The following is a 25,522-nucleotide window of genomic DNA, read 5'->3' on the forward strand; positions in this document are numbered from 1 at the left end:
GCATAAAAAAAATTTCACTTTGAATAATTAAAAAAATACAAGCAATAACTTACACGCAATCTCAATGCAAAGAGCATTTTGAATATGGACCATACACAATGCTGCATTGCACATATGATAAGGTTCGTTTGTCATCCAAATTAATTCCTCATTTATTCTCTTCGTTTGAAAAAAAAACGAATCATCTGATCACTTAAATTCCCCCCTAAATATTTTGATATAAAGCACCATTATCAAAATTATGTCCAATAGCTCTCTAATTTAATTGTAGTTGTGGAACGACTTTGTCCAATTAAAATTCAATTAAGTGCTTCTGTTGCCCGTCAGAATTTGTGAGATAATGAATTAAAGACCAAACTAAAGTAAAATTCGTCAAATTATGTGGGATGAACCATATATTACATATCAATTTGTTTATTGTTTTTTTTTCTTTTCAAATATCGCCACAACTATAGCAATGGCTTCTCAAAAAGTCGGATCGTCGGTGTAAAAAGTACAGTGTATGTTGAAATTTGATTCCTTTCCTTTTTGAGTTACATTGTGTGTCGTTCGTCATTCTTCTGTATTGTCTCTCGATCTCTCTCTCTCTCGCTCTCTCTCTCTCTGCAATCGATGTTTTGCGATTTTGTTTTGAAAATCCAATTAGTTCTCGTACGTGGACTATGCGTAAATTTAATATGACCAAAGCGTTGTTCAGCCCGCCACCAGAATCTATCTACATGCACACATAGTAAGTGTACGGAAGCCGATCAAAGAAGACGTACGGACGTGGTAAATAACTGTATAATTTGAACAAGCAAAGTGCTCGAGCACTGGTTCCGTACTCTCCCCCCCGGTTGTGTCTGTCGAAAAACAAAAATCAGTGTTCAAAGTTTGGCGTGTATGCAAACAAGTGACAATTTTGAGAAAATGTGGCATTTTCTCCACCAAAAGTAAAACAAAATTGATTGATTTGGTTTGATTTAGATTATAAAGTGGAAAGATAGAGTGGAAAAATAATGGTGAGTTAACTGGTGTGATGGTGTGCTTTTAGCAATTGGATTAATCAAATTTTGAATGTGCAATCAAACAGAATCAAGTAGATGCGCTGATACGATTCGGCTATGCCCTGGTAATCGTTACAATGCTACTCATGGTTTGGGCATCATTAGTCGGAGCACGTGAATTGGAAAGTAATAAACATCCACCATGTTTGTTTAGCCCATTGTGTACATGTTCAAAAGCATCACCCAACGATCTCGGTATCATACAATGCAAAAATGTTCCCTATCCAGCCATTCCAAGAACTCTCAACAATTCAAAAGTACGTCGTCAATCCTTTTGTTCGTTTCTTTGTGAAATGTACGATTTGTATGATCGGTTTTAAAAATGATCTTTGACCATAATAAAAATAGGTGTTTATGTTGCACATGGAAAGCACTGGTCTACAGAGTCTACCGTCAAGCTTCTTGCAAGGAACTGGTAATTTTGAATTTTTCAGATTGTTTACCGCCGAATAAACCATTAAAGCCTTGTTTCTTATTCGTATGAAGGACTTTATCGCATTGAAATCTCACACAATCCATTGGGAGAAGTGCTAGAAGGTGCATTCGATGGCTTAGAACGTTCACTGTGGGAATTATCACTTCATCACAATCAATTGGTTGAAGTGCCGTCGCGTGCATTACACAATTTGAAAAAGTTGAAATTATTAGATTTAAGTAATAATCACATCGATTGCATTGAATTGGATTCATTTTTCGGCTTGGACGGATCACTTGAACGGTTAATTTTGGCTGATAATTCAATTGATAGTTTACCTCGTGGCGCATTCACATCATTACCCAAATTGGATACGATTGACCTGTCTGGAAATAATATCGCCTATCTTGATCCGAGCATATTTGAAGAGGGGATGCCATCACTGGCCAAGGTTTAACTAAACATTTGTGCAATATATTCTGAATCAACTGATGATTAATTTTGCGATCAAATCTATATTTTACAGTTGTTGTTATCAAATAATGCGCTTCGAGATGTCCCTTACAATGCATTAGCTCCGTTAAGAAACCTTCGTGTCCTCGATTTATCGCATAATTTAATTAAAACCATTCGCATCGAGAACGATACAATCGCATCGAAATTAACATTGGATGTACTGCATTTGGAATTCAATCGAATTGAGGAAATACCGACTGCGTCATTTGCACACTTTGATGTAGTAAACGTAACCTATTTGGATGGTAATCCATTGAACGCATTGGGCGAACGTGCGTTCGAATCGGCACGCATACGCGAACTCTATATTAGACATTGTGGCCTAAGCTTCGTTTCACCCGCTTCATTCGATGGACTGGATAGAACACTGCAAATTCTCGATATATCTGGCAATAATCTCACCGCTTTGCCAATGGAATTTTTGAAGGGCTTCACTGAATTCAAGTAATTTTCCATCGTTTCCCTGAAAATTCGCCGATTTTTCTTTTTGATGTTAAAAACAATTATAAATTTTTCAGAGCGCTAAACATCAAAGATAATAAATTTGGTAGCAACAAAGAAATGCAACTAAGTGAGGTATTTTCTGCTATTTGGCCGTACATCGAAAAATTCGATATGAGTGGCAAACATAATGGCGGAACAAATCTAAAGAATTTCAATCAGTGAGTGGAATTTGATTAATTTACACACCTACGCATGTGTTCTAGGGGCATTTCTCACGAAAAGAATAAATGAATTCTTATAAATTTTGAAAAATTTCTTCCGTTCGGTCCGATTCGATCAATTTTTATCTATTCGTGTAAATAAATGTTCATTTACACTGAACTTGTGTTCTGGAAGTGGGTTTTGGTGGATCCTCAGGATGGACCAGATCCGGTTTGACAATGCCCTGGCCCATCCTGAAGATCTACTTCCAGAACCGGGAGCAGTTCTGAACGATCCTTGAGATCCACCAAAACCCACTTCCAGAACACTTTTATTCAAGCAATATCGTCATTTCAGTACATTTTCTTACAATTTCAATAAAAAAGAAGAAATAATAGACATTTTTGCACATTTGCTCAAATTTTTTGTGTGAGAAATGCCCCTAGCATGTGTTTAGAGGAGTCGAAATTTTATTGTTCACTAATTTTCAGAATGCGAAGTCTCCGATCATTGTCAGTTGGCATGCTATCATCCTCAAATCTAGCACCCGATTTTTTCATAGATTATGGCGTTGAACTGGAAGACGTAAAATTTACCCAAAGCTCAATTGAATCAATCAAATCACATACGTTCCGACACATACGAGGCGTTCGTCGACTAGATCTCAGCGAAAATAACATCGGTTCAATCGATACCGACGCATTTACGGAGGTAATGCAAATGGATTTAGTTTTGTTTGTTTCTTCTTCCTTTACAAATAATTCATGTGTTTGTGTGTTTTTTTCCATGTTTAGATTGGTCACTCATTGACATCGTTGAAAATTGCACACGGATTATCTGGCTCATTTACCGCTTTTCCAGCGCAATCATTCCGCACGTTAACTTCATTGCAAGAGCTCGATTTAAGCAATAATCAACTGAAATCCATAAGCGATACAAGTTTCCATTTCCTAAACAATTTGCGAACCGTCGAACTCAATGACAATGTGATTGAAAAAATATCGAAAGGCACTTTCCAGGTTTCTATTCTAGCGATCGATCACAACGCCGAATTGTATAATGAAACCATTCTCTCTCTCTCTCGCTCTCTCTCTCTCTCTCTCTTTATCTATCTTTGCATACGTAGGGTGATATTCACTCCAAACTGGAAATACTAGCACTACATTACAATAGCATGAAGAAAATCGAGGAGAATACATTTGTTGACCTAAAAGTTAGTATGAAATCGATAGAAAAATACATACATTTTTGCTAAATCAAATTAAAACAAACAGTTTTCTGGGTCAAATGTCATTTGCTGAAGCGAATTTGACACTATTTCCAAATGTAAAATGGCTTCAAATGGCGTTCACTGCATTCTTTATCTTTCGAACGAAAAAAATTAATCAATTTATCATTTTTAATTCATTAAATATTTGTTGTTCTCAGGAGCTAACAAGACTTCAGCTAGATGACAATCGTATAACAGCTGTTGAGAAGGGGGCCTTTATGAATCTCAACAAATTGAAATATTTAACACTGCGAGGCAACAAATTGGATCTTGTATCGGACGAAGCATTTCAGGTTTTTAGATCATTTACATATTTTGTATTGAAAAAAAAATTATTTTATGGCTTTTCGTAATAATAATTAAAAAATTCGGGTCGTTGTTGGAATTTCAACGGATCCGTTCATTTGAATTTTTTCAAATGTGCCATACACATACCCATACACGTATACATCGTGGTTTGGTTGTGTGCGACTGTTGTTCGATTTGTGTGCACTCCTTACACACAACGAACAAGTTCGTTGATGTGTGTATCTGTCAAAATTGCCTGTTGTGCTAGTGTATTGTTAGCGTTACCGCGCACTTAACATAAGATTCCTTCATTTTCTTGACTGTCTGTCAAATGTAATTGACGAAATTTTGGTTTAATACAAAGGGATACACACATTCAACTAACGATACACATTCAAAATAAAGCGACAGACCAAAATGTTTCGCATTTTAAAATCGCATTAAAAAGCGACTCTTTTCCCCTTACGCACAAATCATTTTTAGTTTCTTTTGACCATTTTTCAGTTTCATTTTTGGATAAGTGTTGTTGTGTTTTTTTGTTTAAAATTTTGTATTCGGATCGAATTGCAAAATGACCGAGAGTCGGATAAATCAAAGTTTATGTCGACTGTGTGGCTGCAAAAACGAGAACGGACGGTCACTGAACGATGAAAACAGTGCCGAATTACTATCAAAAGTACAAGAAACCTTTTCATTGTTGGTAAGTAATTGTGGGATAAATTCGCAAATTATGTCATATTCAGTGCTGAAATCTACCATTTTTTGCGCAATATCTTCTTTTTGGTGTTTCTGTTTAGATTGGTGGTAATGATCCGTTGCCAAATCGAATTTGTATTCAGTGCGAACAAGATGTCAATGTGTTTTACATAAAAATCAAGAGATTCCAAACGTTGGACAAAAAATGGCGCGACGAAATTCAGCAAACAAATTCATCGCATCCATATTTACAAATCGAAGAACATTACAGTGTAAGTGGACATTTTCGATTCAAACCTTAATTAAAATTCAAATAAACAAACAAACAGACTCTCTGGGAAAAATGTTACCAATGCACTTAGTTTAACGGGAGAACGTTTTATATTAAATGCCAATCTCAGTTTAGAAAGAAAAAAAAACAATTCATAACCGGCTGTTTAATAAAACAAAAACCTCAAAATGATGAATCATGATTTTTTATTTCAGGGCGAAATTGACAAAATACGCAAAAAAGTCGATGCATACATGATTCATGAGCAGAATCATAATGATTTACAAGATCCATTGGATAGCAACGACGTGCAGCCAATTCAGCAAAATGACGAGGTGCCAAAGGAAGAAATGGCTAGCGTCGCCGAAAAAACGACCCCTGACATTGAATTTGAGCAAAAACAATTGGAAAAGGAACGTGATAAGAAGCGACGTCAGAAGCGACAAAAATTCGCTGGCTACATTCGAAGTAGAAAGCTGAAACGCCGGCTAAAGGCTCAAGTTGAACAGCAAGTTTTGAATCCGGTCATCGTACAGCCGACTGACAAAAACACCATTCCAAAGGCTGAAATGCCGTATAAAAAGTACAGAAATGACATTTTGGAAATTATTTCGCAGAATGAAATACTTGTAAGTCGAACACGAGTCAATCGTCGTACAGCGCAGCCATTCAATTACAATGTTATATCGTCCAAACCGCAAGTTTGTCCCAAGAAAAAAGTCACAATGAAAAAAGAGCCAGCTGCAAGCCATGACCATGATGTTTTGGGGCCTTTGACAGAAAAAACCAAATCGCCACAGATGAGCCTGGATACATCGCCCAGTATACAGCCACGACAAAGACGTCGCATCAATTATTCCGAAGAATTGGTTGACGAAGCATTTATGTACGAACAAATTTTACATGACAAACAGAAGTCACAAGAAAAACGCAAGAAATGTATCCCAAAAGTGGCTGAGCTCACTCAAAACATCAATGATTCCATGGGCTCGGTTGCGCTATCAGTGTCATCGCCGGCCAATTTGGACTCACGCCTTCGCCTACTCGAACAAAGAAACGAAATCAGTATTATGCCCCTTAAATCGCGAATGATGACCAAAGACCCTGCGAGCAAATTCGATTCCAAAATGCCAATCCCGTTGAAGATTGAGCCACTATTCAACATTACGTCATCGGTTTCGGTGTTCAAACCGCGAAAAAGCGATCAAGCGCCATCAAGTCTACAAATATCAAATATTACCAGTTTGCACACCTATCGAGCGGGACCATCAAGCAAACGACAGAAATTCTCCTGTACTTACTGCACAAAAACATTCGCCGACGAAAAGCAATTGGCTGAGCATAATATGGATCATTTGCACGTATCATTGAATAAAATCGACGCTGTGCAAGTATTGAAACCAAAATTGCGACGCGTAAGTTGTATTGAAGTGTTCTTGTTCCTTCGGAATATTTGTAATTTATTCAATGGAAAATACTTGTTTTTTTAGGGTCGTATGTTGAATCTGGATGATAATCAATATATTCGGTGCGTGAACTGTTGGAAATTGCATACGAACAACAAAAGCATCCTTGATCATTGGAACAATGGCGCCTGTTTGTTCTATTGTATGATCTGTGAAAAATCGTTCCATGATAACATCAAAGATTTGAAGTCGCATTTCGAGAGTGAGCACGGTGTCAAGTATCGAACAATGTTATTACTGAAACGGGACCCATTGAAAAATGAAGAGCCGGTTAAAAAGCCTGATTCACCGAAACAACCATCGATGCAAGTAAACAGTTTGATGCCTGATCTACTCAGAAAACCTGGACCAGCTAACCGAAAACCAGTACACAAAAAACCGGCTGCAGGTCAGGAACCAAATCACCTTCTATCGGGCGAAATGCGATGTGAACTATGCAATCGTACATTTATTCATCGTAAAGCATACCGGGCACATTATACCCTCTCGCACAAGAAAAAACAAAATTTCGATGTATCAGCGAACGATGGAGCAAAACAGGATGTGGATAAAAAAGCCATTAATCCAATGGCCGTTGCCAGTGGAGCTACCAAATCGAGCAAAAATCAAAAGAAGAATTTCGGTAAAAACTGGAAGAAACGGACGAATGAAGCCGTTATGAAAACGGTGATACGGAAAGCGCCAAAGAGACATATTCCGGTGACAGTTTCGTCAAACAAACAACAGCCGGTGGCGACAAGAAAATTGGTCGAGCCAATGACAATCGGCGAAACACTCGTGCAATGCACCACCATATCGACACCGCTCAAAGCACAAAATAGACAAGACTTGCAAGTGAGTCAAGATCAAACAGTCTCAAGTACGTTCCTCCCAACATCAGCCGTATACAACGATACGGATATTCAGATCAAGCCAGAACCTGAAGCTGAGCCCATGGAAAATTATCCCATCAATTATCCCGAAGTGCCCGTTCAGTCTTGCAATGGCTGGGTTCAACCGCAGCAGCAAGAGCAGCAGCAGGAGCAGCAGCACGAGCAGCAGCAAGAGCAGCAGCCGCCGCTGCAACCACCACCACTTGCATCCCTGTCATCGCTTCCACCACAGCCACAATACGATGCATGGAATCAAAATGTGGCTGTCGATCCGTACTTGGATACATCGCCACGATTAAAAGTCAAAGACCTAACTGATTTGCAAGTACCAAACCAACGACATCCAATTGAATCTCAAGGCTATCAACAAAATGTCGTGTACAAAGAGCAACCGTTGATAATGCCGAACCAAAATATGACCGGACTGCAGATTCAGAATGTTCAAAGTTACCAACCGCATCCCGTGCAGCCAAATCCCATACAAACGTACGTCGACTATTCATGCATGAACAGCATGGGCACCAGCATGAGCACCAGCATGACTATGCCCGAACAAGGAATGTGCACATCGAATCTCTACGAGATGCACATTTCACAGGCACAACAAGTGCAAAATACACAATTCATCAATCCAGTATTTTTACTTCCAACAAATTCAACGCATGCCGTTCAAGATTACCATTATTGAACAATTGACGATGACATCCGTGTATGCATGATGAATCTGAGTCATTTACAAAACGAGTGATAACAAACACTATCGGTTGCTAAAGAAAAGAAAAGAAAAGAAAAGAAAAGAAAAACAAACGAATTTCCAAGCATTTAACCACACGAAAATAATCCAACAAAAAACACAACTACATAAATGAATTGGATGTTTTTTCAATTTTTTTTTGTCTCTTTATTATTTTTGTTTTTAAGTTTGACAGCGTTATCTTACATTTTGTTAGAGTTCTAAAAGAGAATAAAGTAAAAAGAGAAAGTTTATCTTCCACCTCTGGCCTTTGCTTTGACTCGTTTATTTTTGCCTAAGCGTTTTGGTGGTTTTTTATTTTTGTTACCGCCACGCGATGCATTGAACGGTTTCGAACCACCCGTGTCCATCGATGAATCTTTCGTGTTTCGCTTCAAGCCGCGTTTTTTACCGCCAAAACCGAATTTCTTATCTCTTGCCGTTCGTTTACCAGCACTAGCACCGCCTGATTTGCGATTATCTTCCAAAAAGTCCAAATTCTTTAATTTTCCCTTGCGGAACTTCTTCAATTTGTCGAGCATTTCACGTTTTTCGGTCTCCTTTTGCACACGAGCCTGTCGCTGAATCAATTTACCCATTTTACGTTGTTCACGAATCTGTTTGAGACGCTCTGATTTGGCCTGTCCTTGTTGTTTGGCTGATAAATTCTCACGCACTTTTTGCATGTGTTCATCGGTTTTGGCCATTTCAGCAAAGTAATCATCGGGCCGTTTGGTTGGGATTTTTAAATCGTGTAAACGTTTGATGCCCTCCACAACGGCTGACTGCGCTTGACGATGAAATAACATTTCACGGCGAAAATCGTTCAGTACTGGATCTTCTTCCGGTGTGAATGATTTGATTTTTGCATTTCCAGCAAATAAATTTGCCCGTTTGTGTTCATATTTCTGCAATTGAAGCTCCTGCTCCGGAGCCAATGGTGCCAAATCGTTGATAATATCCAAGCGCTCAATCCATGGCAAATCCAATTTAAAACTATCCAACTTCTGCTTCAAACCAAGCTGAAATGCACAAAACATACACATGAAATTAAAATAAATGCATTAATTCATGGGAAATTGTTTCAAAAATACTTACAATATTGTTGACGGCTTTTCTTTTACCACCATTGACTTCCACGTTCAAACCGGGCTTCAAATCACCACGAGCAAAAGCCTCTTGCAACTATGGATAACATGTAAATAATCGTTAAGATAACGCATGGCACACAACAAGTAATTAGCAAATCAAAATAATTTTCATTGAAATTTACCTCCAAATCTGAATCATCCAATTCTTCTTCGGGCTCGGAGCCTTCTGACATGCTTTCCACTTCAAACTCTGTCATATTTCTGTGTGAAATCATTTCAGTAAGAACACTTTTCGAATGGAAAGAAAAATTATAAGTCGCCTTCGTACCACACTCAATGTGTTTAATTGTTCGGTTCACACGTGTTTACAAGAGCGGCACAACGATTAAGAACACAATAAACCGAATGTGTCAGAATAATATGTCACTGAACTTAGTCATGTACATATGGAACGAGCGAATGACTTCACTTGAATGGCTTCGTTTAAACCGATTAGTGGTATCGACATCGAAACTTTTCCGATTCATGGTTATCGTACAGATGTCGCTAGTGGTATGCATTTACCGCAATTATCCATATTACCTACAGTTTGTTAAGCCATACACATTCAACACATTCCGAATATGATTTGACTTGAAATTAAAAATGGCTTTGGTTTTTTGGTCAATGGTTCGTAACTAAGACAAATATATACCATCATAATTTTAATTGAAATGACAATTTAATTAGTTGTCATCATCGACGTCGAACGTTTCGTCTTTATTGACATCATCACTTGATGTTGATTTAATAAATGATTACTATATTAAAAACCATATCACATTCAATTCCATCGAAATTTCACGTATGTTTATGTTATTTTATTGCTTTATTTATTTAGAATCTTCCGGAATTGCAGTTATTGGACTTGGCATATAATTCGATGGTCACCTTTGATTTCAATATGTGTGATCAGGTACGCAACGAATTGCACACGATGCAAAATGACTTGGAGCTGGTCGTCAGTAGCGCATAAATATGTTAACTTTTTTTTTTGCTATAGGTTGGAACATTATCATCATTACACGTGAATGCTAGCCATAATCGGATTATCGAATTGTCTCTGAATCATAGTGGCAGCGATGTTGCAATTGGACGATCAGAAGCCGGTAAGAATGTCTTACAAATTTTCACCATTGGCAAATTAAATGAACTGTGTTTCTCTCGCTCAACGGTTTTTCCTTCTTTTTTTTTGTTTTGTTGTGCGTTTGACGAGAAATACAAATCGAAAATAAAACAAACACCAATAATATAATCGATTAAGCAATCAATTATGAATGTTTTCCTTTAATATGATCTATCTGCACTGCACAAAACCATCTTGTTGTCTCTCGTTGCTACTGAATCCATGTACACTACCGACCGTCACACAACCAAATCTATCCACTCCAAAAAAAAAATTCATTGAAATAAATCAATCTTAATAAATATTCAATTCAAACATTTTTGAAACTGAATGAAAAAAAAAACAACCAAATATATGAACAAACATACAAACCAAACCAAATAAAACAAAAATATGCATGTGGCTGATGAGTAGCAATAAATTTGTGTCATCACACAGGATCCGCGTACCATTCGAATATTAAGGTATTGGATTTATCGCACAATGTTATAACGGGCATAATGGCCGGCTTTTTTCGACCGGCCGAAATATCATTGACTCACTTGTATCTGGCTCATAATCAGTTGACGGTAAGCAAATATTGATGGTGACCCCACAAACATTGTTTATACATTTGTTTTCGTTTGCAATTCGACCATCGTTCGATTTATTCATTCCATCGGGTGTTTGTTCTATGTCGTTTTTTTCCTCTTCTGCTTCTGCTTCTTGGGCCTCGATTGTTTTCGCATTCGCAGAATACAACACGCGATATATTTGGACACATACCTTTTCTACATTGGCTCGATTTATCGTACAATCTGATTACCGAATTGGATTTCGACAGTTTTGTCAGCTCAAAAAAGCTACAAGTAATGTATACTTTGCTCTCTTGTTGTTTTTGTTTTTTTCTTTTCAAATTGATAACATTGACCAAATATTCCGATAAAAATTAATATACTCTCGTTTGTTTGCTTTTTTCTTCGTACAGGTTCTTGATCTATCGCGTAATAGCATTAACGAATTACCACAGAGCATATTTAAATCCAATGTTGACCTAAGGATCGTCAATTTATCACACAATAATTTAAGATCATTACCAGATGGACTGTTTTCCGGTGGCGGTGTTGAATCGTATGTTTTTTTTGTTTACTCTCCAATTCTCTCGCGCGCGCCCAACGGGGGAGAAAGAATCTATAGACCCCATATAGATATATTGTTTCATTGCTATATATCAAATTGCCTGCAAAATGCTGAAAGTGTACATTTTCTCTGTCATTCAATTTCCCAAACAGTTTGGATTTGTCTCACAATTTGATCACGAAAATTCCGGTCATGTCCATGACGAATATGGCTGCACTAGCGCTTTGTAATCTCGATCTATCGCACAATGGAATCGTTGCAATACACAGCATGGACTTATCGAACAAGTTTCGCGTGAGTAGCACTCTATTCCTCTCTCTCCTCACACACACACAATCTGTCTATCACTCTGTCTATTTTTATCTCATTCTCTCTAATTTGTACTGCTATCAAATTCCAATCAATTTGGGATTAATTTGATTTTAATTGCGGTGGCTTTTCCGCACATGACTCTCAGTCACTGGCCACATTGAATCTATCGAACAATCGCCTATTTCGACTTGATGATGCTGCATTTACAACGCTACCGCATCTAACCTATTTAGATTTATCGAACAACAATGAGTTAAAAGTTATGGATAAAGCGTTTTTGGGGCTAGAGGATTGTTTATTTACATTAACACTGAATAATGTGTCACTAACATCGGTGCCGGAATTAACGTTGCCCAGCTTGAGAGCATTGCATTTGTCACGCAATTCACTGCCATTCGTTCCACAAGAATTGGCATACAATTTATCGTCGCTGCGATCGTTGGACGTAAGCGGAAACGATTTAACAGCTGTTCCCAGTTTGATTCATGCGTTGCCGCAATTGAGGTAACATTTTTTTTTTCAAATGACTGAAATCACTTTAGCAAAAATTGGTAAATGAATAAATGTTCCATTGAAACTAGGTCATTGTCGTTGGGTGCAAATCCGATAACGGCCATACACAACAATACATTCGGCGGTATTTTGGATAAACTGGATTATTTGGACATTTCTAGCTTGCACTTGAGCATATTAGAAGTAATTATTGTTTGGCAGCAAATATTTTTGTGAGAATTTTCATTGAAATGTTTGTGTATGGTTTTCAGAACGGTGCATTGGGCAAATCAACGTCACTGCGTTCATTGCAATTGTCCACCTATGCAGATCTTCCTGATTTTAACATTCCGAAAGTGGTATCCAAATTGTCGAATTTACAAAAACTCTGGATTAGCTCGCCCGAACCACAGAAAGTGATTTCCGGTTCGAAGATTACCTATAAGAATGTTGCTGCAACGGATTTGCGCAAAGAAATGACCGGACAATTGCCACTGAAATTGCGTGAAATTACAATTAGCGGCAAAGGATTCATGTCGATTGCCGAGACAATCCTTCAGGTATGTAAAATTGCATTTTCATTGCTATTGTTATTACTGTGCACAGATAAAATTCTCTCTCTCTCTCTCTTTCTCTCTGACACACACATCAAAGATAACATCACGTAATAATCTCGATTTGATTTGATTATATTTGAATTTTGTGCGTTTCAGGGTGTTCAATCAAAATCACTTCACTTGCGATTATTCAATACATCGATTACGAGCATACCGGAAAAAGCTTTCCGCCAATTAGGTCGAGTGCAAAATATCTCAATTGATGTGAGCAACAATAACAAAGCGCTAACTAAACAGTTCAATCCGAATACGGCTCAGCGACCACTTGAGGCGGAACGTGTCTATTTGACCGACTTGAAAATAGCTGGAAATTCATTTAGTTGCGACTGTGACGTTGGGTAACGTTTTAATTCCATTGTTAGAAAAGGATATGCACAGTGCACACACACACACACAGACACACACACACACGCACACACGCAGACACACGCAGACACAGAGATGGAAGGAAAATAAAATGTGAAATGTGTGCATTGCAAGAGAATATATGGAAAGAAGCTTAAGAGATTTTTCCGTTTTCTTTTTTTCTCACTCTCCCCATTTTATTATTTTATTGATGCTGTAGATGGATGGAGTATTGGTTTCGAAAACAACGGCAATATGCTTGCGGTGCTCAAACATGGAGTGAAGATGTTTTCGGTTCACCCATTCATTCGCCTGTCTATTCTTCAACTGTCTACGAACGCAGTGCATCTTGTGGCATCGACGGGAATCGGTTGGAAAATGAATTGCGTGAAGTGACCTGTTCAAATAAACAGTCCCAGCAATTGATTGAGGTAGTACATGCAAATGAAACACTTCAATCCGATTTCATTTTCATTCACTAGCATTATCTCTATATCCATCGATTCGACCGACATCCTACCACTCAATTCGTCATTTCACACTTTCTCTTATTTACTCGTTTTCTTTCTCCGTACTTTTTTTCCCGGCAAAATAGGTACTTAAATCCGAGCTTGAATGTGGATGGAATGCGGCACCTTCGGTCACTGTTAGTTCATCAACATTCGAAATAATCATATTTGCTGTATGCAGTGTAATAGTTGGCCTTTGGATATGACTCCTTTTCTACTTGTATCGCGAGTCTAAAGAGTTTTATATACTGTTGGAACAAATCTATTCGGGCATCTACAATCAAAATAAAAGCGATACAAACAGAGAACGCAGCGTATCACCAGAATCAGAAATATGCGAAGAAGAACATGAGTGCATTGAAATGGAAACGTTTGAACTAAATGAAACCTAATCATATTTCTTATACATAACTCATTTAATTCGTGTTCCATATCTCCGCATAAATTCGTTTGTGAGATTTCTCGTTTCATAAGTGTCATCGTCAGAATAAAGCAAATTTTACTCATAGCATTCGTTTTGTTTTTTTTTTTCACAAAAAATTTAATAGACAATTTTAAACAATAAAGAGAAATAAAATGAGGGAAAAAAAGCATACAGAAATTTTAATATTTAATTAAACAGTCTACACTCTATACATTCGTATTTACAATATTAATACATTTGAGTTTTCGTTTTTTTTTTTTCTTCTCTTCTTTCGTTTGTAACATTTCGTCATTTTACTCTGTGAATTACTTGTGCCAATTTCAAATAGACTAATCAAACCGTTTTATAAAAATAAATTTAATTTCCAACTTCAAAACAATCTATCCAATTTACAATGTGTTTTCTTGTGTGTGTGTGTTTTTTCGATTGAAATTTTTTTTAAAGGCCCTTGAATGCATCCACAACGACTCGTTCCGCTTCAATTTTGTGCCAAGATGAAACTCCAACGGCAGTGGTAGCGCCCTCATCTCTTCCGCGGTAGGAGATTTTCTGTCCGCACTGAAAGGAAAAAAAAAACGAGTGGAACCGAAAATACAAAACGGACGAATCAATCTCATGGTATTTCATGATATTACCATATTTTCGAAACGAGGTCTAATGAACCACCATGCTCCCATATTTCTCGGCTCCTCTTGTGACCATACAAATTCTATCGGAATGGAAAATTCAGAATCAGCACACAATTATCACAAATGTTTCTCAATTGTAAATTAGAAAATTCAGAGCGAGCGAGATTTATAAAACGGTTTGGCATGTACCTTTGGCATTCTTATACAAGTCCAAGGATTCGTTAAGCTCTTTCACCGGGAACGGACACAACGATTCCACGCGAACGATTGCAACTTCGCGAATTTTGTTTTCCTCACGGAATGCATTCAAATTATAATAATGTTTTCCGCTACATAGAATAACACGTTTCACTCGATCCTTTTCCATGGCGATTACATCTTCGATTACCGGCTTGAATGTGGTACCGTGCAGGAAATCGGTGTACACGGATGTTGCTTCTGACAAACGCAATAGGGTTTTTGGTCCGACAACAATTAAAGGCTTTCGGAAATTACGAACCATTTGACGCCGCAGCGCATGAAAGTATTGTGCGGGTGTCGTTGGATTCACAATTTGTAAATTTACGTCGTCGCCTTCGGGCGAACATTCTTTCGAATCGGTGAGCTGTAAAAACCGTTCAACACGACACGAACTGTGCTCCGATGCCATACCGTCGTAGCCATGTGGCAACAGCATAACCAAACCGTTTGCGTGCATCCATTTGGCTGTACGAATTCAATTCAAATCGAATTTGCAACGCAGCAGCAGCAGCAACAACAACACCAACGACGACGATGACGATGGAGCACCGATAAGGACGACATCAATTTAACATGCAAAACGAAAATGAAAATGATTGAAATTAGGAAAATAGAATCAATGACATTCAATTACTCTACATACTTTCGCCGGATGCAATGAACGTATCGATGATTATTTGAGCGCCATTGTAGAAGTCGCCGAATTGGGCTTCCCATATAATCAAATTGTTTGGATTATCGATTGCCATACCGTATTCGAAGCCAAGCACCGCCTCCTCCGATAGAATGCTATTGGCAATTTCCAATTTGCCACCATTGCCGTGCGACATATCGTTCAATGGGATGTACATTTCATTTGTTTGCTGGTCAACGAGCATTACATGCCGCTGCGAGAATGTACCACGTCCAACATCTTCGCCACTAATCCGTACATTATGGCCCTGATACATAAGACTTCCGATTGCCATCGCCTCGGCCGTCGCCCAATCGATCCTATGGCCCGTTTCCAGTCGTATTTTTCGATTTTTCACGAACGTTTTTAAAATGTGTGGATGAATGGTCTGGCAAAGGAAGAAACAAACACAAAAAATTACAATGAACTCGATTCATCGAGTAAAATGCGATTGAAAATCAATTTACAAACTGTTGCGGATATGAGACGCTCTGTATGCCAACGTAATGTAAAATACTGTAATCCAATCCGGTATCCCATGTTGTGATTGATGATGAAGCCGGCTGGAGATCTTTCCATCCCCTTTGATAGTAGTATGCTTCGGGTTTGTACGAGTCTGCTCTATCCAACTCTTCCGTAAGGTAACGTGTATGATTTTCGATGATTTTTTTCACATCGTCCACACTAACCACATTCTCTTGAATCAATCGTTCGGCATACTTGTCGGGAATTGATTTTCGCGAATGAATTATCTTATAAATGGCTGGATTTGTAAATGTCGGGTCGTCTAATTCGTTGTGACCCCAGCGTCGGAAGCACATGTAATCGATGAAAACATCCTTGCGGAATTTTCGTTGATATGCGAATGCTAAACGTGTCACAATATCGACGGCTTCAGGATCATCAGCGTTAACATGGAATACTGGGGCCATAATGCATTTCGCCAAATCGGAACAGTATCGCGTTGATCGGCCACGCTCTGCGGGTGTCGTAAATCCCACTTGATTGTTGATTACCATGTGAATTGTTCCGCCAACCTCAAAATGCGGTACATCAGCCATCATAAGCATTTCTTGATTGATACCTTGTGCGCAGAACGCGCCATCCCCGTGCAACTATAAAATGATGAGTGAATTCGTTTGGTTTTTGCATTTGCATTGCAGCTATTTGCAAATCGAATAAGTGGGATGGATGGAAAAATCACCAAATGATTTACCTGCACATTAATTACATTGGTACCAAATCGCTTGTGAGCATCACTGCTGAAAGCACCGTCGCGCAAAGATTGCTGCTTTGATCGCGTTTTACCCATCGATACCGGATTCACGGCCTCCAAATGTGATGGATTATGCAGCATCGTCAAATGAACTTTATTGCCATTTATTTCAAAATCTTCGCTCACATCTGCAAGCAAACGATGGGAGTCAGTTATATGTGGTGAAGGAGCAAATATATCTCACAATATTATCTCCTGGTTCTTTATTTGCTCTCGCTATTTATTTTGTTTATAATTTCTTCCATACGAAGAGGAGAGTGGAAAATAAAAACAGAAATTGTAATTACGGAAATGATTTGCTATGTCACCCATTGCTTTAACACCGGACGGAAATTCAGAGTTTCCTTTATATTTGTGGAAAATTTTTGCTGGTGGTGTCTTGAGCATCGTTGTTAGTAGATTCAATTTACCGCGATGCGGCATCCCTAGCACAATGTTATTAACCTCATTTTGAGCTGCCAATAATAATAATTGGCGAAAAAACGACATCATCGACTCTGCACCTTCACCGCCATAGCGTTTAACACTTGGGAATTTTTTCGCCAAAAAGTGGTCCCAGTTTTGTGATTTCAGCAGTAGTTCCAGTATCTCTTTTTTCGTATCAATCGATATATCATCTGCATTGGCGATAAATTTCTCATAATTCACGGTGAGCCATTCGCGCTCATGCTCCGATTCAATGTACGAAAATTCGATGCTAACACTGCCACAATAGGTACGATTGAGGAAATCCTGCGCTTGTCGAACGGTGCCTTTGGTGATATCATTATTTAAAATACCACAAAAATTGTGTGTTTGTTGCTCGTCGAGTCCATAACGATGCAGCTCCAATTCAGGTGGAAGGCTAATAGCAAAACAAACTGTGCCATTTTAAATCAAAGACGAACGAAAACGTGAAATGAAAATGGATGTGAGCGAGCTTGCCCCAGTAAGAAATCAAAAGCATTGTGTGTTTGTGTTTTTTGTTTGTTAATGCGCTTCGCTGGATTACATGATGCAATGGATCGAGTGAAAGAATGGGAGTATAGAGTAAAGTGTACGAAAATACCTTTTATTCTTATTCTTCTCTAGTTCAATGGGATTTGTTTGTGCGATGCGGTGTGAATGTGTGCGAAACGCTTCAATCCATCGATAGAAATTACTTTGCTGCTGTCGAATCTTAAGTACATTATCGTCGACTGCAATTTCATTTGGAAAAAAAAATAAAAAAAAATTAGTGCCAACAATAGTAACAATAGCAAAATAAGAATGCACGAAAGCTTTGCGTTTCGCTCAAATGGAATTCAATGAATTTTCGCGTGTTTTTTCTCTCTTTTTCCTTTGCTTTGTGTGGTCATTTAGACGGCTTTCATTGCATTAATTCATTTGAAGTCTCGCAAAATTCCAGGATAGACAATTCCGCTTGTTTCATTACATTGGTTTTATGACCGAAAGAAAAATACTAGAGAATGCTCTCTCATCTAATTTATTTTCTTGATTTTTGCTTACAATTTAACTATCTTGATAGCTTTTGTGTTCAAATATTGTTGTTTCGAGATAACGAAAACACGTCGTAAAGCAATTTTGAATAGCTCTAAACAATATGTTGGCATTTTCTTTCTTCGTTTCTTTCTCTCTCTCTCTCTCTCTCTCTTTCACTTCTTGCCGCAATAATTTGATACTTCTTCCTCTCACTCGCTCACTCACCAAAAGTGGCACTTATCAGCGGCTGTGATGTGATTAAAGAAATTTTAGTATCTTTGATGCGTGCGTATGTACTTGTGTGTGTATATGATCCGAATAATAACGAACGTTCCATTTTCTTGATGAGAAGCGACAACAATGCGAAGAAGAAAATCCAATAACTAAACATGAAACCAACAACTTTAACGAGCAGAATTGTTTCCAATGGAATGTTTCAATGGACCGTCGAAATTATGTATTGATTGGCTTTTTTTTGGCTTGACCAAACCGAAAAAAAATTGAAGAAGCGACTGACTTACGCTCGAATGATTCAACCTCCTTTTTGGGACGATAGCCATAAACCCCGATTCCGCTGCATTGATAATATCGCTTGCTCGCGCTGATTGCCTGACGCTGCAATTGATTGAATATTGTGCGTTCAATCATAAACCGATACATTCCAATGCTTTTAATTGGAGAGCAAAAACTACACAACAACAGCAACAGCAGCAACAACAACTGAGGGGCTCAATAGCTAGCGTTGGCAAATTCTCTATTTTTCGCGCGCGCACGACACTTTCAATCTCTCTCACTTTCTTAACCTTATCTCTTTTTCTATCGAATAAATTAAATATAAATAATTCACCGAACGTAGGATCGATCTATCACTAATCTACATCAACACGATAATTTTTGTAATACTTAGTTTCAATGAATGAAATACGGTTGGTTGTTACTGCGAAATCAAATAAATATTGATCTATTTGTAATACCAGTTGAAAACGAAATGAATCGTCAAAATCACGTAGCCGTGCTTAGGCTACTAAGCGACCAGCTGATAATTTTGTTTATTTTCCTCTCAAATGTAAATTCATATATTTTGATAACGCGTTAACACACACACACACACACACACTCTCACGCCCTCTGTTTCTCTCATTCTCTGTTTCTGTATGTCTCTGTTCTTTTGGTTTGCTCTGTACCTCGTTGTTTGCCACTAAATTCACAACCGGCTGTTATTTACGTGCTAAACGTTGTTTTCATTCGATTTGCAAACGAAAAGACGGAATTGCCTTTTAAATACATGGCAATTGTTGTATGAAATGTCAAAAATGTAATAATTCAATTATTTCTCGGTGCATTTTAGAAACGAATTTAGACAGATACCGAACAGATTGAAATTGAGATCATATTATCTTTTGAAAACTTGGTTTAACCAATCGAACTACTGTGGCACTGGTGTGAATGTTGCTATTATTGTTGTTGTTCACTGTTGACAAGACCGACAGAACGCATACATGCGTGAGCATACACTCGTCGACTTGACACATCTCACTTTCAATTTTTGTTGTGCTTTCTTACACTCTTCACAAGCGGTCTCTCATTCAAAATATACTTACATACGTTAACTTTTTGTTGATGAACGAACATTGTGCTCATTCTTTCGTTTCAACGTTCGCATTCATTTGAACAACTCTTAGCCATACTAGATTATATGCCTTGCCTGCTTGCCTGTGCGCCTGCATACATACAACCGTATTTTCTATTTGTTGTTTATTTTTATAGCGTTTCTTCCTCTCCTGTATTTATAACATACATATTTATACAAAATTTATTCTGTAGTATGTCACCCAGTAGAGTACACTATAGAAATGACGGAAAAGAAACATCATGAATTAGAGATACATGGTTTGTGTGTCGACTTTACTTTTTACTCTGAATGAATATGTAAATTTATTATTCGTTAGCTCGTCGTCACACTTCACAATACAATCTTTATACTTCTCTCTCTCTCTCTCTCTCTCTCTCTCTCTCTCTCTCTCTCTCTCTATCCTTCTCTCGCTCTGTGTGTTTGTATACGCATCACTTAACGTACAGAAATATCAACATCACCATTTAATTGTGAACGTAAAATGCCTATATGCATTTTAAAGTTTATACTCTGTGTATGTGCTACATGCACGCAGTGATAATACACACTCCTCTCGAGCTGAATGTTATCTGTTTGCACTGGCATTTATTGCCAATTTATCTGAGTAGTGAGCACCGAGTAAGGTGAGGTAATGAAGAATTTGTTTGTATTGCAGTATTCGAGCCGAAGGCGCTTTGATTAAAACATATTTATTTTTTCTAACACTTTGGAACATTTTGCTAATTGTATCTGAAATGTTGCCGACCGGATGAACTCTATTCGATCATTAAATTCCGAGTCGAAATTCAATTTTGTAGATATCAAGAATAAATTAGTCATACAGTGCTATTTTCGACTGAAAACCAAATAAAACATCAATCCGAATCTATCGTTTGATCGATATTATTTGTACACATTAGTCACCGTAAATGAGCAGTAAATGACTTATAACTAGTAGCTATCGTAAAGTAAACAGGTGAATCACAGGCATTTCTCATGAAATAAAACTTCAATTGAATTACTTTAGCATATCGTACGTGTTTCGCATGCATTCACTAACACATTCACAGCGTAACTCTTTGATTATTTTGTTTATCTTTTAAGAAAAATATGCGTCGCAGAAAGAAAAACCGTTCTCTCATGAACTGGTGGAGAAAAAAATTTGATTAAAATGAAAATTGACTGTTATTCAAAATGTAGTAGACATATTTCAATATTTTCGACAAAAACTTCAAAGATTCTTTTGGATGTAGCTTACCCTTGGGGATACACAAAATCCCAACGATATACGCACAAACATATTTGCTGTTCAAGTCTTGTATTATAAACCATGGTAATTTTCTTTTCTCTTTTCCAAGCGATACCAGCATAAATGACATGCTTAAACAACCATTGATTCATCAATGCTTTTTTTTTCGAAGAAAAAAAAGACGGAATTTGATTTTGCGTTTGAAGTTGACGCAGCGCGGTTCGATGTAAGGCATTTTGGAATAACCAACGGAACAGCGTACAACATACTTACTTGTTATTTGAGAAACATCCGTAGGAGTCTCAGAAGAGACGCGCGTTGTTTTGAATATATTTTGAAACATAAAAGGAAGGAAATGCATAAAATTCTGTTAATTTGGCACTTCATCCGTGTTATGGGGATAATCGACGGAAAATACGTACATTGACTCCAAACTTTCGCTTGAATACAGACCGTTGTTCTTCTTCATCTTCTTCCACAATGAAGAAGATATTCTAGAATTGACTACGTCTACGAAAAGTGTTCGCCAACGATTTTGCTGGCACTTCATAACATTTCGTTTGCAATTCACGGAATTTCATTTCGACTCGCAATTGAATGGAAAATTAAAATGAGTTGCACTAAAAATTCGATTGCGTTCTACTTCTGGTTGGCAGTTTTCCATTGCTGTCGAGAGTACGAATGGTGGAGTTGAACGTATTTCAAAACCGCAATCTCGATTTACTTCATAGTTTGCAGTCAAATTGCTGTCAAAAGAGATTATGACTCATTGGCTCAATTCCATAGCATTTGTTTGCATGAGAATAATAATGCGCGATGAAACATTTTTTTTCCAACGAAATCACAAATGTTTGTAATCAACGGTGAATAACGGTGTATCTCTCTACAATCAAGTTCGTTATGCGTGCGCGCGAGCGCTCGCGTCGTTCGCACCTTCATTTGGAATTCCATAGCACAATTCGTTTGGTGTAATAATGTTTATCAGCGACGAACATAATTGAAGCTCCGAATGCCTTATCATTGTTGGAACACACAGAAAAAATAAAAGAAAAATGATAAAGCGATAAGCGCAAACATGCGAAATAAGGTTAGTCAAACCGAATGAAACAAGAAATGGAGAGATACGGAAGAAGGAACGAAGTAGAGGATAGAGATAGAAAAAAAGCACATAACCTAGCTAAAATTTTATTGGGAAACCAAATCTTTTTTTTCTGCTTGGACTATCGTGCGCATCGATAAAAAAAATCGTTATCGCACTACACAAATATCCATTATCTTTGGCAGGTGAATTTCGAAATAGAAAAAAACACACTTATACACACACCGGATTTGTGAAAACGTAAAAGAATAAAACAATCGTCATTCTTCATTAAAAAGCTGATGACAACGCCCCGCAAGCGCTGCACTCAGTGTAAAAAAATTTAAAACTCTAAAATCAGTCCAACCGTTGTTGTTTCTAGTTGTATTCATTTTTTGCAGAAAAAATAATGGCACAATGCAGCAACGACAATTAAACACCAAAGGACAATAAAAATTTTACAAAACAACTTGACAAGTGATCATCTCCGCCTTTTTATTCTGTGTGTTTTCATAGTGAAAAATATAAAGCAAAAGACAGTAAAAAAAATCAGGTTTCAATCAAAAATTAGTAAAACAGTGAAAAAGCACTTTACAGTGGGTGGCAAACAGGAGAAGAAAAAAAATCGGCCAAACGAAATAAAAGTGTGCCATAGACATGGGTTTGGAAAGAAGTGCAGTGAAAAGCATGCACTTGCTAATTAGTTTTATTGCGTTTTTTGCCATAATTTCACATCAAGCGCTGTTGGTGAGCGCAGAAGTGGATGTGGAAGTTGGCGAAACAAGTGACAAACATTCACATGAGCACGACGCATCACTCAGAAGTGATATAAGTTTTTTGGGTGGTGACGATTTGAACAGCGAAGTTGAAAGTGTGCCATTAGCAAATTCAACTGGTCGCTCGGGCCGACTATACAACTACGATGACTATTACTTGGGATCAATTGATCAATATCCACAGTTTCCCGACCAAAGTGGTGGCTATGACTATGGTGAGTACAGAGCAAGAGAAAAACATTTTAACATTAATTTCTCAATGACCATTCTCCCACATGTTGAAATTAAAATGCGTCACATTGTCCATTTCAATGTTCAACCGTTTTTTTTCTGTGCTTTGGTTTCGACGTGTTTTTTTTTATTTCTCGGCTCTCATTGTTTCCTAATCGAATAAAAATAGATGTGATTAACGTTCACAGGCTTTTACAGAAAAATTTCGTTCAGATAAGATAGCAAATGTGTGTCTGTACACTTAACCTACGTTGTGTTATAGCATATTTGAGCACAAAGTTGCACAAAATGGCCAATAATTTCATATTTATTCAACACACACAGAAAATATTGTGCGTTTTTCATTTGTGTGGGAATTTTCCACCCAACGTTGAACGTTATACGCACTTTTCTGCTCTTCTTCTTCGTTCCCGTCATTTTCTTTAGTCTAGTTAATAAAGAAAAATGGAAAACGAACAAGTGAGCATTGTTCACTGAGCAAGTGATGCACACTTTGTGTAAATCAATTTGAAATTTGTGAATCATTTCACGGCCGGCTCATGTTCATGCTGTAATGGCGCTGTTGGAACACGCATTTTCATTGCAACAACCAAAATATTACCATCAATTTCAATTTGAAAGTGTTTTTATCGAGTGCTTTACGTTTATATGGCACAAACATAAGTGTCAAGCAATAATAATAATAGTTATAATAAACAGGAGCTGAAACACGATAATAAATATAAGGGGGAAAAATGTGTGAGCTGTGATTCGATCACACTATGTGGAACCCATCATTGTGACGCATCGATGGTAATGCTTTTGAAAAGTGGCGGCACATATGAGTGAGAGGGAGCACAAGTATAACATACACATATGTATTACCCTGATAAATTATCTGTTCATATTAGGCGTGAAAGTGTTATTGAATTATAAAGAGTCTTTACAGCAAGTGTCTACATATTACCAGCCGATGTTTATGTACACATATATAAAACAATTTCATGCGCCTAAAATGTGGAGAGAAAAAGGGCCGTAAATGAGCACAGCAGTGATTCTGTGTGTATCTCTCACACCCTTTGCCTTCCTCTTCCTCGTTCCATTTCTCCGTTGGCTGAACAATATGCCATGTTTTCTCATGTGTGTGCTTTTCTGCAAGTATATCTCATCGGGTTTTATCTGCATCTCGAAGTGTTCCCATGTTTTCAACTAGCATAAACACACCAATGTAAATAACTCCACCAATATACAAGCTGTTTTGTTGACAATTGTAAATCGCTTTTCTGTCTCACATAAATGTGGCCTCCTTTTATCTCATTCCAGAGCTCATTTGCTCGCATTTTGTCTTCCTCTCAGATTTGAGTGCACAAATTTGAAATGCTCTTCAGCAGGAGCAGTAGCAGCAGTAGCAACGATTCAAGAATGTTCATCTGTGTGTTTTTATAGTTCGTTGCTGATTTGTATTTTTATTTGTACTCTCTCTACCTTCTGCTAAACTTACGAAAATATTCTTCGCTTTTCTATGCGACTATCAGTATTCCGCGTTTACATCTTTCCATGCAATAAATTTCATGTTAGCGAGTACTCGTTTCGTAAGCGTACCCGTACGTGCATTTCCAATTCAGACTATTGAAAAAAAAGCGAGTAGCATCAATTTTCAATTCTCTTATGCGAATATTTTTATCATCATGCACTTTTGTGTGCGTTCTACATTTCAATCCAATCGAGTTTGTTTTGCCTTTGAACGGGCTTTGTTCTTCTACACTTTCGCATCGTGTGCTCGACGAATGAGAGATAGAACAGGGAGAAAAATTGGAACAGGGAGAGTGAGAGAGAGAGAGAAAACGAGAGGAAAATGACTCGTGTGCAGAGCTACTTTGGTAAAATGGTTTTAGTTGAATGAGTACATTAGCTTGCTTCGAAAAAGAAAACGTTACCAGTCAAAATTTATTTAGATAAAGTGCCATTATTTGATTTTCCTCGTGGTTAATAGAATCAATGATGTAGTTTTAACACACCAGAGTGT

At 37.7% G+C, this 25,522-nt stretch overlaps 5 protein-coding genes across 9 annotated transcripts in view; 3 read left to right on the plus strand and 2 right to left on the minus strand.

Moving 5' to 3' along the window:
* The first annotated feature begins 688 nt into the window (after window positions 1-688).
* Window positions 689-14,680, plus strand: LOC129579122 (chaoptin). The gene is made up of 22 exons (XM_055468790.1): window positions 689-1,001; window positions 1,073-1,303; window positions 1,395-1,461; window positions 1,533-1,912; window positions 1,988-2,421; window positions 2,496-2,639; window positions 3,114-3,333; window positions 3,417-3,641; window positions 3,749-3,835; window positions 4,051-4,185; window positions 10,190-10,264; window positions 10,352-10,457; window positions 10,913-11,043; window positions 11,209-11,322; window positions 11,442-11,584; window positions 11,746-11,887; window positions 12,051-12,409; window positions 12,487-12,601; window positions 12,670-12,957; window positions 13,111-13,352; window positions 13,580-13,790; window positions 13,955-14,680. The coding sequence occupies exons 1-22, from the start codon at window positions 999-1,001 to the stop codon at window positions 14,072-14,074; spliced, it is 3,972 nt and encodes a 1,323-aa protein (XP_055324765.1). The 5' UTR covers window positions 689-998; the 3' UTR covers window positions 14,075-14,680.
* Window positions 4,361-8,479, plus strand: LOC129579123 (uncharacterized). Its single transcript, XM_055468791.1, has 4 exons — window positions 4,361-4,880; window positions 4,978-5,148; window positions 5,363-6,562; window positions 6,638-8,479. The coding sequence occupies exons 1-4, from the start codon at window positions 4,752-4,754 to the stop codon at window positions 8,171-8,173; spliced, it is 3,036 nt and encodes a 1,011-aa protein (XP_055324766.1). The 5' UTR covers window positions 4,361-4,751; the 3' UTR covers window positions 8,174-8,479.
* LOC129579127 (probable rRNA-processing protein EBP2 homolog) lies at window positions 8,356-9,716 on the minus strand. Its single transcript, XM_055468796.1, has 3 exons — window positions 9,492-9,716; window positions 9,317-9,403; window positions 8,356-9,240 (listed from the first exon to the last, which is right to left on the minus strand). The coding sequence occupies exons 1-3, from the start codon at window positions 9,582-9,584 to the stop codon at window positions 8,470-8,472; spliced, it is 951 nt and encodes a 316-aa protein (XP_055324771.1). The 5' UTR covers window positions 9,585-9,716; the 3' UTR covers window positions 8,356-8,469.
* LOC129579124 (probable 2-oxoglutarate dehydrogenase E1 component DHKTD1 homolog, mitochondrial) lies at window positions 14,441-20,056 on the minus strand. Its single transcript, XM_055468792.1, has 10 exons — window positions 19,546-20,056; window positions 19,093-19,387; window positions 18,159-18,288; window positions 17,398-17,954; window positions 17,051-17,238; window positions 16,302-16,949; window positions 15,805-16,222; window positions 15,111-15,626; window positions 14,928-15,001; window positions 14,441-14,850 (listed from the first exon to the last, which is right to left on the minus strand). Exons 2-10 carry the CDS (start codon window positions 19,229-19,231, stop codon window positions 14,731-14,733), a joined length of 2,790 nt encoding a protein of 929 aa, XP_055324767.1. The 5' UTR covers window positions 19,232-19,387; window positions 19,546-20,056; the 3' UTR covers window positions 14,441-14,730.
* Window positions 20,057-21,546: 1,490 nt separating this feature from the next.
* LOC129579121 (protein mesh) overlaps window positions 21,547-25,522 on the plus strand; it is a 36,160-nt gene continuing 32,184 nt past the window's right edge. For 4 of the 5 annotated variants that reach the window (XM_055468787.1, XM_055468784.1, XM_055468786.1 and 1 more), the window contains exon 1: window positions 22,522-23,501. In XM_055468787.1, the coding sequence (XP_055324762.1) occupies window positions 23,168-23,501 (334 nt within the window). In that variant the 5' untranslated portion in view covers window positions 22,522-23,167. The other variant, XM_055468785.1, reaches the window with a different exon arrangement.

This window comes from Sitodiplosis mosellana, unplaced genomic scaffold (genome assembly GCF_009176505.1).
Source record: "Sitodiplosis mosellana isolate CC-2019 unplaced genomic scaffold, AAFC_SMos_1.0 Smas_scaffold_6226, whole genome shotgun sequence".
NCBI classification, from domain to species: Eukaryota; Metazoa; Arthropoda; class Insecta; order Diptera; family Cecidomyiidae; genus Sitodiplosis; species Sitodiplosis mosellana.